The 13,179-nt window shown below is 43.9% G+C and overlaps 1 protein-coding gene across 5 annotated transcripts in view; it reads right to left on the reverse strand.

Annotated features, from left to right (window-relative positions):
• Positions 1 to 2,805: 2,805 nt before the first annotated feature.
• The window catches only part of DAB2 (DAB adaptor protein 2), a 40,232-nt gene continuing 29,858 nt past the window's right edge, over positions 2,806 to 13,179 (reverse strand). For 2 of the 5 annotated variants that reach the window (XM_054987204.1, XM_054987205.1), the window contains exons 10-14: positions 11,825 to 12,439; positions 10,735 to 10,891; positions 8,695 to 9,348; positions 4,703 to 4,815; positions 2,806 to 2,867 (exon numbers count right to left, since the gene is read on the reverse strand). In XM_054987204.1, coding sequence (XP_054843179.1) covers positions 2,811 to 2,867; positions 4,703 to 4,815; positions 8,695 to 9,348; positions 10,735 to 10,891; positions 11,825 to 12,439 — 1,596 coding nt within the window. In that variant the 3' untranslated portion in view covers positions 2,806 to 2,810. The remainder of the gene's footprint in view (positions 2,868 to 4,702; positions 4,816 to 8,694; positions 9,349 to 10,734; positions 10,892 to 11,824; positions 12,440 to 13,179) is intronic. The other 3 variants (XM_054987207.1, XM_054987206.1, XM_054987208.1) reach the window with 3 other exon arrangements.

Below are 13,179 nucleotides of genomic sequence, written 5' to 3' on the forward strand. Positions count from 1 at the left end.
ATAAAGTGTTGGACTAGGATCTGGGAAACCCACTTCCCATGGAAGCCCACAGAGTGACCTTGGGCACTTGGTATAGTGGCAGGACCTGGAGAGTTGGGTTTGGTTCCCCTTTCCACTTGAAGCCGGTTGGGTGACCTTGGATCAGTTACAGCTCTCTGGAGCTCTCTCAGAGCGGGACCACAAGTGACGCCTGACACAGGTTGGACACTAGTCAGCTTCCCTCAAGTTTTGATGGGAAATGTAGGCATCCTGGTCTTGCAGCTTGACTCTGACTGCTGTCCAATGGACTTTTCAACTGTCACTTGTCCAACATTCCGCCAAGCTGCCTACATTTCCCATCAAAACTTGAGGGAAGCTGGCAAGTGTCCAATCTGTGTCAGGCGTCACTTGTGGTCCCGCTCTCAGTCCCACCCACCTCACAGGGTGATTGTTGTGGGAATAATAACAACATACATTGTAAACTGCTCTGAGTGGGCATTAAGTTGTCCTGAAGGGTGATATATAAATCAAATGTTGTTGTATTAAAGGTTGTTGTTACTACTACTACTATTATTATTTTCAGCCCAAACTACCTCACAGACTTGTGAGGATAAAATGGAGGAGAGAATGATGTGAGCCGCTTTTAATTCCCATGGGGGAGAGAGAGGTGGGGGTGCAAGTAAATAAATAAATCTGGGAGTCTCGAGTTAAAATCTGCTATCATGAACCTTCCTGGATGGCTTTTGCTCAGTCACTCTCCCTCAGCCTTATGTACTTACAAGGTTGTTGTGAGGATGAAAGGAGTGGAGACTACTACATACACTGTCTGGAACTCCCTGGAGAAAGAGTGAGCCAAGAGTACTAAAAATCTTCCTTGTGGATTTTAAAATCATCATAATTGAGCGACATAAGCTCAAATTTACCTTTCTGTTTTTAGATACCTTACTGCAAAATGAAGCACTTAAGAGGATCTAATTTCATCTGTCCAGGGCTTTTTTTCAGCTGGAACGTGGTGGAACGGAGTTCCGGCACCTCTTGAAAATGGTCACATGGCCAGTGGCCCCGCCCCCTGATCTCCAGACAGAGGGGAGTTTAGATTGTGGCGTGGAGGGCAATCTAAACTCCCCCCTGTCTGGAGATCAGGGGGTGGGGCCACCAGCCATGTGACCATTTTTGCTGAGGGCAATTTAAACTTAAAAAAAACCCCTTGTTCCAGCTGACCCAAAGTGATGTCATTGTGCTGTCCCAGAAGCGTGCACGCTCTTTGCGCATGCACATGTGGTAACAGGGGTACCACCTCCCACCAGGAGTTGCCCCCTGTGCTGGTAACCTACTGAGTTCCTCTTTTCCCAGAAAAAAAGCCCGGCATCTGTCTATATTTTTATCAACTCTTCCTGTGGTATTTAATTTTGGGGGTTATATTTTCTATAGGTTTTAAGGGCAACACTGATCATACGGCTTACTGTAACACCATCAATACATCTAACTCTCACCATGGCCCCATCAGTGGATACTTAAAAATCTGCAGCATGGAGCCATGAAGAGAAAGAACATGTCCTATAAACTTTGAGGACCCCCACCCCAGTTCGCAACTAAAATGCAAAACCTTTCAAAAGTGTGTGGAGGGGGTGTTATAAAACCCTCCAAAGCAGATTAACAATATCCCAACAACCACAGCAGGCTGGCAGCAGTGAGGAGGGTGGGTGTGGAGGAACTGGGGCCTCCCCCCAGCTGCCAAGGTAGCTCTGCTGCAGATAGATGGTTCAGTGGAGGAAAAGTAGGAGCTGCTGCTGTCACCCCGCCCCCCCCCCTCCTTGAGGAAGTAACACTGCAGTGGGAGGTGGGTGAGGAGTGGGAACTGCCACAGCCCACCCTGTCGCTGCCGTAGCAAGTAGTCTCGGAGTGGAACCACAAGTGATGCCTGACACAGGTTGGACACTTGTCAGCTTCCCTCAAGTTTTGATGGGGAATGTAGGCATCCTAGTCTTGCAGCTTGACTCTCTGACTGCTGTCCAGTGGACTTTTCAACTGTCACTTGTTCAACATTCCGCCAAGCTGCCTACATTTCCCATCAAAACTGGAGGGAAGCTGACAAGTGTCCAACCTGTGTCAGGCGTCACTTGTGGTTCCGCTCTCGGAGCAGCAGGTAGGCCGTGAATGGGTCAGTGCTTGTACGAATCTAATTCCAACTGGGATGGAACATCTCGATTGACAAGTCATCAGGTTTAAGTCCCTGTATGCTGCATCATACTAGAACAAGCCTTTGATTTTTTTGAAGAGAAGCAGTAATCTGAATTTTCGGTTGGCTTATTTAAAAAAAAACCTTCTCTGCCTCAGCTCATCCTTTTGCCCTTTGGCAGTGCTGAAAATTGCTTCAACCTAACCATGTTACCACATATATTTAATATCACCAGCCTGAAGCCTCCTGAATAAGCTGTGGCCCCAAACACCTAGTTTAAAGGGGAAGAAAAGTCTTTCTGTACACTATAGCCCTCTTGAGGCCTCCCGTGTGCCTCTCAAGTGCAATGATGCCAACATGAATCAGGGCCTTTTCTGTGACAACACCAAGGTCAAGGGAAGCTCCTGTAATGATAGTTTACAGGGGGAAAGATGGTTCTGCTTTGATGGGCTTAGTTATAATATGGTTTGTTGGCTTTTATGTTTGATATGTCGCACTATATATTTGTTCCTTTATATCAGTATAAGCCAAAATGAAGATGGGCTAAGCTAAAAACACTGGCCAAGGTTTGCCTGCAGATGAGGACATTTACGGATAGCAAGGTCAGGAGCTGGCTGTTGCTATACAAAAAGCAATTTTAAACTTACCAAGTCTATACAAATGGATTTCCGAAAGGATCACCAAATAGAGCAGAAGGCTGAATTGCAGCCTAGAAGGGAAAAAAAAATAGTCAGCTCTTCAAATGGGATTTTTAAACCCAAGGATATGTGTTTTCATGCAAGTACTTTACCAACTCTTAAGCTAAGTACTTTACCCTCTTAAGGCTACACAATCTGAACAGAGGCCATCCCTGGAGAGTAACAATGAAGTAACGGCAGCTCACACTTTGCAAAGGATTTGCATCTAGAATATAGGTTGTCACCTGTGGTATAGTTAGTGTTTACAGCTTTCCCTCCTCCTCTGAAGAAAATCACTCTAGATGTTACAACTAAATATTTAAGGGCTGGCAGTCCCCTTCTCACCCAGACAGGAAGAGGAGAAAAGGAGAGAAAGCGCGCAAGGGGGCTACTGCCCAAAGATGTTTCGGTGATGCTATATGCAAGCATAGATTGGGGCAACAGTAGCATAGGCCATACAACTCTGCAGGTTCTTACCAGATGCACACCAGTATGGAATAAGCAATCTACTCCTTTATGAATTTGCCGCCATCTAGTAAGTTAACGTGGCTAACAGGAAAGTTATTCACCCTTGCCTCTGTCTTTTAAAGGATGTGTGGCATTTCTACAGATAATCTATGCTGGTAAGCTCATATGTGCACTTAAAAAAAATTCATTCTGTATATACTTCAGACTGGATGACAAGGGAAGGAGGTTACAGTGGGTTTAGAAGATACTACATGTAATAATCCCAGTACAATTCCAAGAGGGGGCAGAGGCAGGACTATGTGCCACCTTTGATACACCCCTTCCTTAAATTCTCTGCCTCATGATCAAAGGTAGCAAAAGAATAATCATAACCATGTGCCTTTGTAACCCCTATGAGGTCATTGGTTTTGCCCAGCAGGGCAGAGTCAGTAGCTAGAGCCGGGCAGCCGAGGAAGAAGTTGGTTGCTGGGGAGCTGATTAATAATTCATATGCTCTTATCACCTTGAATAAGGTAATCAAATATTGTATGTGAACAACATGACTTAAAGTGATGTTTGTGTATTGTGTTTGAATGGTGTTACTGGAGTTATATTATTTTTGAAGGGCTGTAATTTCCCAAGAAGAGGACAGAAGCCTGGGCTACAGTTGCTTTGAATTGGAAGCAGGGCTTTTTTTCAGGGGGAACACAGGGGAACGGAGTTCTGGAAACTCTTGAAAATGGTCACATGGCTGATGGCCCCGCCCCCTGATCTCCAGACAGAGGGGAGTTGAGATTGCCCTCGCGCCGCTGAGCGGTGCAGAGGGCAATCCAACTCCCCTCTGTCTGGAGATCAGGGGGCGGGGCCACCAGCCATGTGACCATTTTCTCTGAGGGCAACCCACTGAGTTCCACCACCTCTTTTCCCAGAAAAAAAGCCCTGATTGGAAGGATAGTGAAAAAGGACTCTATCACTTGTCTGATTCCACTAAGTTGAACTGTTTACCTTTTCAAAACTTGCACTTATGAGTTTAGTGAAAGAAAAAAACAGTTGTATTGTACTAAAGGTTTTAAAAAGATTTTTTTTCTTAACTTAAATTTATGTGAAAGTTTGCTTCCTAAGCCCCACAGAACCCATACAAGGAGAAGTTACACAGACACTCTGTAGGAATACATGTGCCACTTTGTTATATGGCTCCAGAGCCTCCAGTCACATTGCTCCCAGTTGACTATACCAAGGGGGAACCCAGGGCTTTGGTTCCGGAGTACACATTGGTATGGAGTACTGACACCCATTTGACTTTCAGGGCTTGGACTGAGAGGGAAGAACTTGAGAACTGGCACCTCTTTTTTTAAAAACAAAACACTGACTATTCTATTGTATCAGCAGCCAAACAGCTATCTTGGGTTCAAATACTTACGGAATTTACTGAGGGAGCACCGAAAGGGTCTGTCTTAAAAGGGTTTTCAAACAGATCCTCAGCAGGATTTTTAAGAGGCACAGTGGTTTGTCTAGGAACAGGCTTTGGTGGAACTAAGGTGAGAAAAGAAAAAAAAAACACTTGTAGTTTTAAGGCAGTTTTATACTATACACAGTAAGAAACCTTTGCCTGACACTTAAAACTGATGTTAATGGACTCAAAAAGGATGAAACTGCTTAGGAAGGCACCATTATGTCAGATCTGTAGCTAGTCCTTGCTAAAGAGCATGCCTATTTTCCAGGAGTTTTAAAAATTCTTTGTTACTTTTGGAGAGGGTATATACCCAAGGTATTAAAGCGTACAGGCTCCTTAAGCGGCAAGACTGTACCTTACACATGGCACAACTATGTCGCTGGCAACAGACAGGTGCAAGTATTCTCCAAAATAGTATAGAGTCCAGTAGCACTTTAGCACTAGCACTTTATGTACTGTACTTATTTAATGTTATAAGGCCCGTTGTCTTGCAGCACTTGTATGAATTATTACTCCAATTGTGGGTTTGAGTACCTGAAAGACAATTTTGTATATTGAAAAGTTCTACTGTATATTTAAAACGTTTTGTGAATTGTGATTAAAACACTATATATTACTCTAATTGATATAATAGGCTGATCAGTAAGTTTATGCGGGAATTTTTTGTCTTTTGGGTTCCTTACCGCGTTACTCTCTTTGCTTATGCACCTTACACAAGGCACAACTATGTTGCTGGCAACAGACAGTTGCAAGTATTCTCTAAAATACTCAAAAGCTTAAGCTACAATAAGGTTGGTTAGTCTTAAAGGTGCTACTGGACTCTTTACTATTTTGCTACAACAGACAAACATGGCTAACTCCTCTGGAAGTATTCTCCAAAGGCAAGACCTCAAAACGAGGCCTGAACTACAGCACCTAATGCTGGCAAAGCATGAGATCACAAGCAAGCACTTGCTTGCTGCAGACTCTGGGCACAACAGCAGCTGTGAAACTTCTTTAATGGAGCACTTCTAAGCCTTCTAGCATTTCGTCACAGAAAACACGACACCTGTTTAGCTCCGAGCTGAAGCCTTTTGAAAATGATGTGTAACAGTCAACATAATTTTAATTCTAGGAAGCAAATGACTCCTTAGGAAGGTTGTTTGGATTGAGGCGCTCATTCAACAAAGCCTGCAACTCAATCTGGTGGCCCCTGACAAGTGCAGAAAGGCAGGGTATAATTTTTTAAAATAAAAAACAAACATACATGAGGATCACTGTTAGCATTGAAATTGCGCCAGCAAGATCAGTAGAGATCTCTTTCTTTACCCCTAGGCCACACTTCTATAGAACCATTCATTGCATAAAACCATACAAAATCTGTCTTCTGCTGAGAAAGACTATTGGGCTGTGAAGGGCATTATTCCCTACTTTGACTGGCAGTGGCTCTCCAGACTCTCAAGAAGAGGTGCAGCAGGATTTGAGTCCAGTGGTACCTTAAGAAACCCATAGGATTTTCAGGATATGAGCTTTTGAGAGTCAAAGCTCCCTTCTTTAAGCAGAGGTGTTCCACACTGCATGCAGAAGCTCACAGGTGAATTCCTGCCATCTACAGTTACAGAGTAGAGAAACAACCATTATGAGAACTAATATGCTTTCCAACAAGGTTTGAGTACCTTGAATGCATCTTGGTAGTCTTTATAGAGTTGCTAAAGGTAGGCAAAGAGTATTCCCATTTTACAGATTTTGGGGTGGGTAGCAGAGAACAAGGCATAGACAGAGAACCAAGGCAACTCAACTGAACATCAGGAGTCAAAGCTCTCTTCTTCACATACTTATGTATTGAAGGCCATTTGTCCAATTCTTTTCCTTTACAGAAGGGCATTCAGCAAGGATGCTTGTTAGCCCCGTTATTGTTTTAATTTGTGCATAAATACGGCACCTTTTTTGAAAAACCCTAAATTTCTCCCACTAGTGTTAGCTGATATTGGCAGATGACACTTCTGTTAGCTAGGTCTCTGTGGGCCTTTGGCAGTTGCTGAAGGCCTTCTCAGAAGATTGCAATGCAGAAGAGTTGACAATAAATCAAGGGAAATCTAAAGTTATGGTATTTTCTAAATCTAATCATATACAAAAATATAATTGGCAAATTAATGAGAAACCTGTAGAGCAAGTAACCCAATTTTCTTATTTAGTAGCTTATTTGGCTTGGAAAGACCACCTTAAGAATGTTCATAACTAGGCCTTAGTTGTGTGACAAAGGCATAATACAGTTTTTCTATAATGAAGGTAAGTCAGTTTGTACTTGCTATTTCTGTTTTCAGTGTGAAAGTTAGTGATCAGTTTCTCTATGGCGCTCCAATACAGACTGAGCCCTGCAAAGACACATTAAATTCCTTTTTGCTATTATTTTTATGGAAGATCACAGGTATGCCAAGTTATGTGGTTAATGTCTCTCTAAGGGTGGAATTTGGCTTGTGATCTCCTGAAGTACCAGCTTGGGTAATGGCCTTTGGGCACTAATTGAACATTTTATTTGCTACAGAAGCGAATGGATGTCTCTAGTAAAACCTGATGTATATGTCACTCCATGGAGGAAAATACTATACTCCTATTGTTGGGACATGACAGTAGTTACTTAGTGAGAATGGGAAGATTAGCAGCATGCTCTTTGGTGAATGAATGCTTGTATACTTTCGATTTTGAGTACTACTCAGAGAGCCCATTGGGTACGCTCTCCTTTGTATCTTGGATTGACCTATCCAAAGGCACCTTTACCATATTAATTTTTTAACCATTCCACAAAATAGGAGAACATTTCTACTTGTGAGATTAAATGCTATTCCTTCTCAAGTCGTGCGCGGTTTAATGCAAAGGATTCCATATTCCGATAGATTTTGCAACTGTACTACTAGACCGATAGTAAAGAGTCCAGTAGCACCTTTAAGACTAACCAACTTACTGTAGCATAAGCTTTCGAGAACCACAGTTCTCTTCGTCAGATGCGGTTCTCGAAAGCTTATGCTACAGTAAAGTTGGTTAGTCTTAAAGGTGCTACTGGACTGTTTACTATTTTTGCTACTACAGACTAACATGACTAACTCCTCTGGATACTATACAGATAGAAACTTTGGAATATTGGAATGCAATATTTTTCATAATATTAGGGATGGATTATTCCTATTTTTTACGATAATAAGGGACTGTCAACACCAGACAAGGTGGAAAAAACACTTTTGGAAGGTGTGGACTTGGAAGTTACTCTGGCTAGTGCCAATTCTTTTGCTGGTGTAATTAAATTTAAAGGATTTTAAAGTATGGTAAATGTTAGGTCATTCCAAAAATATTTGTTTGTTGTAGTATATAGTGTGGCATTGCTCAAGGCCTGTTGGCCAAATGAGCAGTATCATTTGGGAGCCAGTTTGGTGTAGTGGTTAAGAGTGCGGGACTCTAATCTGGACAGCTGGGTTTGATTCCCCACTCCTCCACTTGAAACCAGCTGGGTGACCTGGGGCCAGTCTCAGCTCTCTCAGAGCTCTCTCAGCCCCACCCACCTCACAGGGTGTTCTGTTGTGAGGATAAAAATGACATACTTTGTAAACCACTCTGAGTGGGCATTAAGCTGTCCTGAAGGGCGGTATATAAATTGAATGTTGTTGTTATTTTTATTATTATTATTATTCATTAAAGATACCTACATATCTGAGTAAGTGAGCTTTGACTCTCAAAACTCATATCCTGACAATCTTGTTGGCATTTAAAGGTACCACTGGGCTCAAATCCTGTTGTTTTACTGCAGACCAACATGGCTAACCTCAGCCGGATCATTAACTGGAAATTAATTTGTGCTAAATCACTGAAGGCATTCTCAGCTGAAGACCATTTTTATTTCCCTCTGGCTACTAAAAGGGTGTGGGGAAAGGTCAGGATTTGAAGACCTTCTTTAGAGAACACAGGTAGCAAGGAGAGGCAATCTTTACCACGGATTTTGGCAGACAGCTGACTAGCTTCATAATCATCATGGTCAGCCACATCTTGAGGAACCCCTACTTTGTTAGTGAAGTAACTGGCAAAGGCTCCAGAGGCACCAGACAGACCTTGTTGCTGCTCTGCCCTCCTGGCAGGCACAGCAGGTGGTTTCGTCAACTGGAAGTCTTTGAACATCTCTCTTACATCCTTTATCTCCTTATCGCCGAGGGGATCCAGAGCGGTGAAGGCATCACTTTCCTTCTTGGTGGGCTCCTTTGGAGGTGCAGTTCTTGGAGGGAGCTGAGGAGGAGGACTGATGGAGGACATGGAAGACAACAGAGTTGGGGGCTGGGCAGCTAGGGTCGATGGGAACGTGCTGGCCTGGAAGGGGTTTCCTGTGGAGGATGGCTGTGCCCAAGCATTAGGAGGAGACACGTGTGCTGGATGACCCCAGATATCCGGAAGGGGAGGCTGGGTTGGGGCTCCTAAGGATGCTGACTGATTCCAGCTAGGAACTTGTGGAGTGGCACCGAATCCAAGAGGCTGAGGAAAGCCTGGAGGCTGAACACCCAGAACAGGTCCAGGAACTACTGAAGCAGGCTGGCTGAAGACAGCAGATGAGGGGCCCCATGCTGGTGTTGGGGAGTTTGCTTTAGGCAAGCCACCTAAAGAGGAAAGATTCACGTTTCAGTTATTCTGAAGCAGTTATTGGACATTCCAGACACTATAGCCAAAGATATCATGCCTTGTAGATGCCCACATTTAGTGGTCAAACAAGTGCATGAAGTCATTATTTTATTGCTAGGATTGTAACACATCTACCATAATACTGGCCCTTCCGCACAGCACGCTTTAAGCTGGCGCCTCTGCATATTCACGCCGGTCAGCGCTGAATCAGCTTGGGTTCCTGGCATTCTCCACTGCAGGACCTCAAAGCGATTTGGTGTCTGCTAATGAGCTGAGATATGGGGGCTAGAGCTGATGTCACTTAAAAATTTTTTTTTTTGGCATGTGTCATGACATCGCAATGTTGGAGCCCATTCCCCTCATCTCCTTGTCCCTGTATTTGCTGATTGGGCTCTTGTGTGCTGACTTTTTTTTTTTTGGTATTCTGGAGAGGCAATTGGGGGGAGGAGTTCTGGGGGAAAACCTATACATTTTGTGCTTGTTCCACTAAGTAAACCCAAGAAGTGACCCATGGGGAATGTGGATTGCCATCAGGGAATGGGGAATAGTGCTGCCATCTTTGCAGTCAAAGAAAGCCACAAACACACAAGACCTTACTCTTCTTTCCCAGCTTCGCAGAAACATCTTGCCACCTTCTAACACTAGACAGATTTTTTGGAAGCTTTGGCCAGGCATCTGATCTCAGCCCAGTTGCAACTGAGCCCTGAGCCTGCTGATGTGGGGAGGGCGGAATAATAAATTAAATTAAACTGTTTGCTTCCAACAAGAGCTTTATGACCTAGAGCTACTTCAAGTTTAATTTACCAAGTGTACCTTAATGAAGAGGAAGGGGGACTGCACCAAGGCAAAACAAAGATGAAAAGACAATTGGTGCAGAAGAAACAAATGTGCTAAATATTGCTAAGTGTATATATGGGAATGGAACTAAAAAGAATCTGGAAGATTCCCCAATAAAGCTGCACACAAAATGCATACGGGTCAAAAAATTATTTAAAATTTGTTTCTAGAGGGGCATTGAGAGCCTCATGGGATTCATGACTGTCAGTACTGAACGGAGGCTGTTTGGAAAAATGGGGTGGAATTCATAGAACTGGCTCAGACTTGTAATAAGCCCACCCTCTTGGAAAAGTAGCCTGGTAAACAGTTGCAGAGGAAGCAGCATTGAACATCCCTCGCCCTGAAAATTCTGCTACCACATCAGGACTGGGAACGCTCACTTGCCCAGTTAGGATGCAGTTCAGCCCGTAAGCGGTACTGTGCTTACCGCTGTGCCTAGCGAGACCTTCAGCCTTGATGTTTTTGTTCTTTAACTTAGTGAAGAAATGATCTCTTCCCAGCACCCCTTTCCCCCCAGTTTTACCAACCTCGTCCAGACACAGGAGTTACTGCCGGAGCACTAGAACCGAAAAGGTCCAGAGGACTGGTTTGCACTGGCGCAGGCTGGACTGTATTAGTCAAGGTGCTTGTCATGGGAAGGCCGGGAGCAAAAATGTCAGATCCAAACAAGTCATTAGCTGCACTCTGAAAGGGAATAATCATTTCCTAGATTATTACAGTAATTACAATTTTCCATGCAAGTTACTTGGGGACCTCATATACTGCCTGTCCAGCGACCCTACCCACCTCATAGGGTGATTGTTGTGAGGAAAACAACAACACACTTTGTATACTGCTCTGAGTGGGCATTAAGTTGTCCTGATAGGTGGTATTTAAACTGAATGTTATTAGGACATTTCTGGCAGAGATTTCAGCTTCCCAGCTAGGGAGCCAGTTTTCTCCTGCTTCAACATCAGATGAAGTGGAAGAGCAGCAATTGGAGATGCCAGAAAAATTCCTGCGATTGTCTCAAAGCATAGATCTGAAACAAGCTACCAGTAAAACTGAATCACTAGCCAATTGTTTTGTTGGTTCTTTAGGATAAGGGCCAAGATCATTCCTGCAAAGGAGGTAAGATACCTCCTATTGTTTCAAACTGGAGCTGAGACATTTACCTGGTAAAGCCAAGCATGTATGCAAAACTCCACCCCATTCCCATTTCCGCAAGGGGCTGAAGCCTATACTGGGTGGTAAACTAACACTTGATTTACTACCCTCCCCTTTCAGTTGAAATGCTCAAGCTCTTTTCAGTTCTGGGATTGGGTTGCATTAAAATACAGCCTTCCAAACCACTACTGATATGCGCATTAAGAGGTTTTCACTTACCAGAGTTACAAAAGCCATGTCAGCATTAGAGAAGAGAGAAAGATACATTTAGGAAAAAAAATATTGCTGCAGACAGATAGGTACGCAACGCATGTAAGGTTTACAGTGGCTGCTGGCCACTTAAGACGGAAGGCAAGTATGTCTGCCAGAAAAAGAAGCACTTTTGTAGGAGGAGGAAGAGGAGGGTTTCTTCGCCCCACCCAAGCAGAACACATGCAGGTCACCAGTTTGTGTACAAGCCCCGATGTTCACCTTAACAGTCCTCCTTCCTCTTCCTGGCTTGGTACTTTGAGGAGGTGGGCTCAAAGCCACCGACTGGATGCTGCTGCTGGAGTCTAGCTGTAATCCATTTTGCACAGGTAATCCTTTGGAAGGGCTCTCTGTGAACACGTTGGGTGGGGATTTGGCAATGAAGCCATTCTGTTCTCTCTCTGGCACCCCGTTGGGAGTCCTCGTTGCTAGCTGAGCTGGCTTACTCTCCAGCCCCCACTGGCTGGCCTGTATATCCTGCTTGCCAGTTCGGTTGGAAATCTGGTCAAACTGTTTCCCAAAGTAGTCTACGTCACCATTCATGCCACCGCCGAGAGTCGCCATCTTCTGATTGGGAGGTTTTAAAGAATCAAGCGGGAGGTGTGCCAATTGGTCAGGTTGCGTGAAAGGATCATCGCGGAAAGGGTCAGGGTTGGGAGTAGGAAAAAAGCTCAGGTTTGCAGAGAAAGCGTTTTCAGGCAAGAAAGGTGGCTGTGGTTTTGGCTGTGACAGAGAAGGCGTGATGTCATTCAAGAAAAGATCATCCTCTTTGACAGAAGTTGGAGGGGCCTCAATTTCAGCATTTAAATCCACTAACAGGACCTCTTTATCCTCCTCCTATTATGTTTGGGAGAGAAGATGGATTAGTGGATGGATTAGCCGGAGAGTTTAGACATGTGCAAGCAGTTGTGTGCTCATTGGTCAGTTGTAAAAAGCATAAGCTGATTCATTATGAACTCTAGTCTGTAATTGACTGCCCGATGACTTACAAACAAGTCCACCAGTCTCTAGTCTGTAATAGACTGCCCGATGACTTACAAACAAGTCCACCAGTCTCTAGTCTGTAATAGACTGCCCGATGACTTACAAACAAGTCCACCAGTCTCTAGTCTTTAATAGACTGCCCGATGACTTACAAACAAGTCCACCAGTCTCTAGTCTTTAATAGACTGCCCAATGACTTACAAACAAGTCCACCAGTCTCTAGTCTTTAATAGACTGCCCAATGACTTACAAACAAGTCCACCAGTTAAGGCACTAGTTTTATTTTGGAAATTTTTCTGGGTCAGGAGCATAGAACTTGGAAATCCTGAAAAGTGGGATAGGTGCATAGAATCAACTTGGACGTTCTGAAAGATGGGATAGAGAGTGAAGGCTATTAAGAAACCCTTGCAGAACCCATTTCAAATAATGAATGATAAGAGTCATGTTGTTAGACTTTGCTTTAATGGATCAGGACCAAAGGTTTAATGTAGCAGCTTATCCAAGTACAGCCAGGCACGAGATTGTGAAATTTACAAGCAGGGAATGAAGGCAATTTGTTTGAAGGAGACTAGATTGGATTCTCTGGACAAGAA

This window comes from Eublepharis macularius, chromosome 8 (assembly GCF_028583425.1).
Source record: "Eublepharis macularius isolate TG4126 chromosome 8, MPM_Emac_v1.0, whole genome shotgun sequence".
Lineage (NCBI taxonomy): Eukaryota > Metazoa > Chordata > Lepidosauria > Squamata > Eublepharidae > Eublepharis > Eublepharis macularius.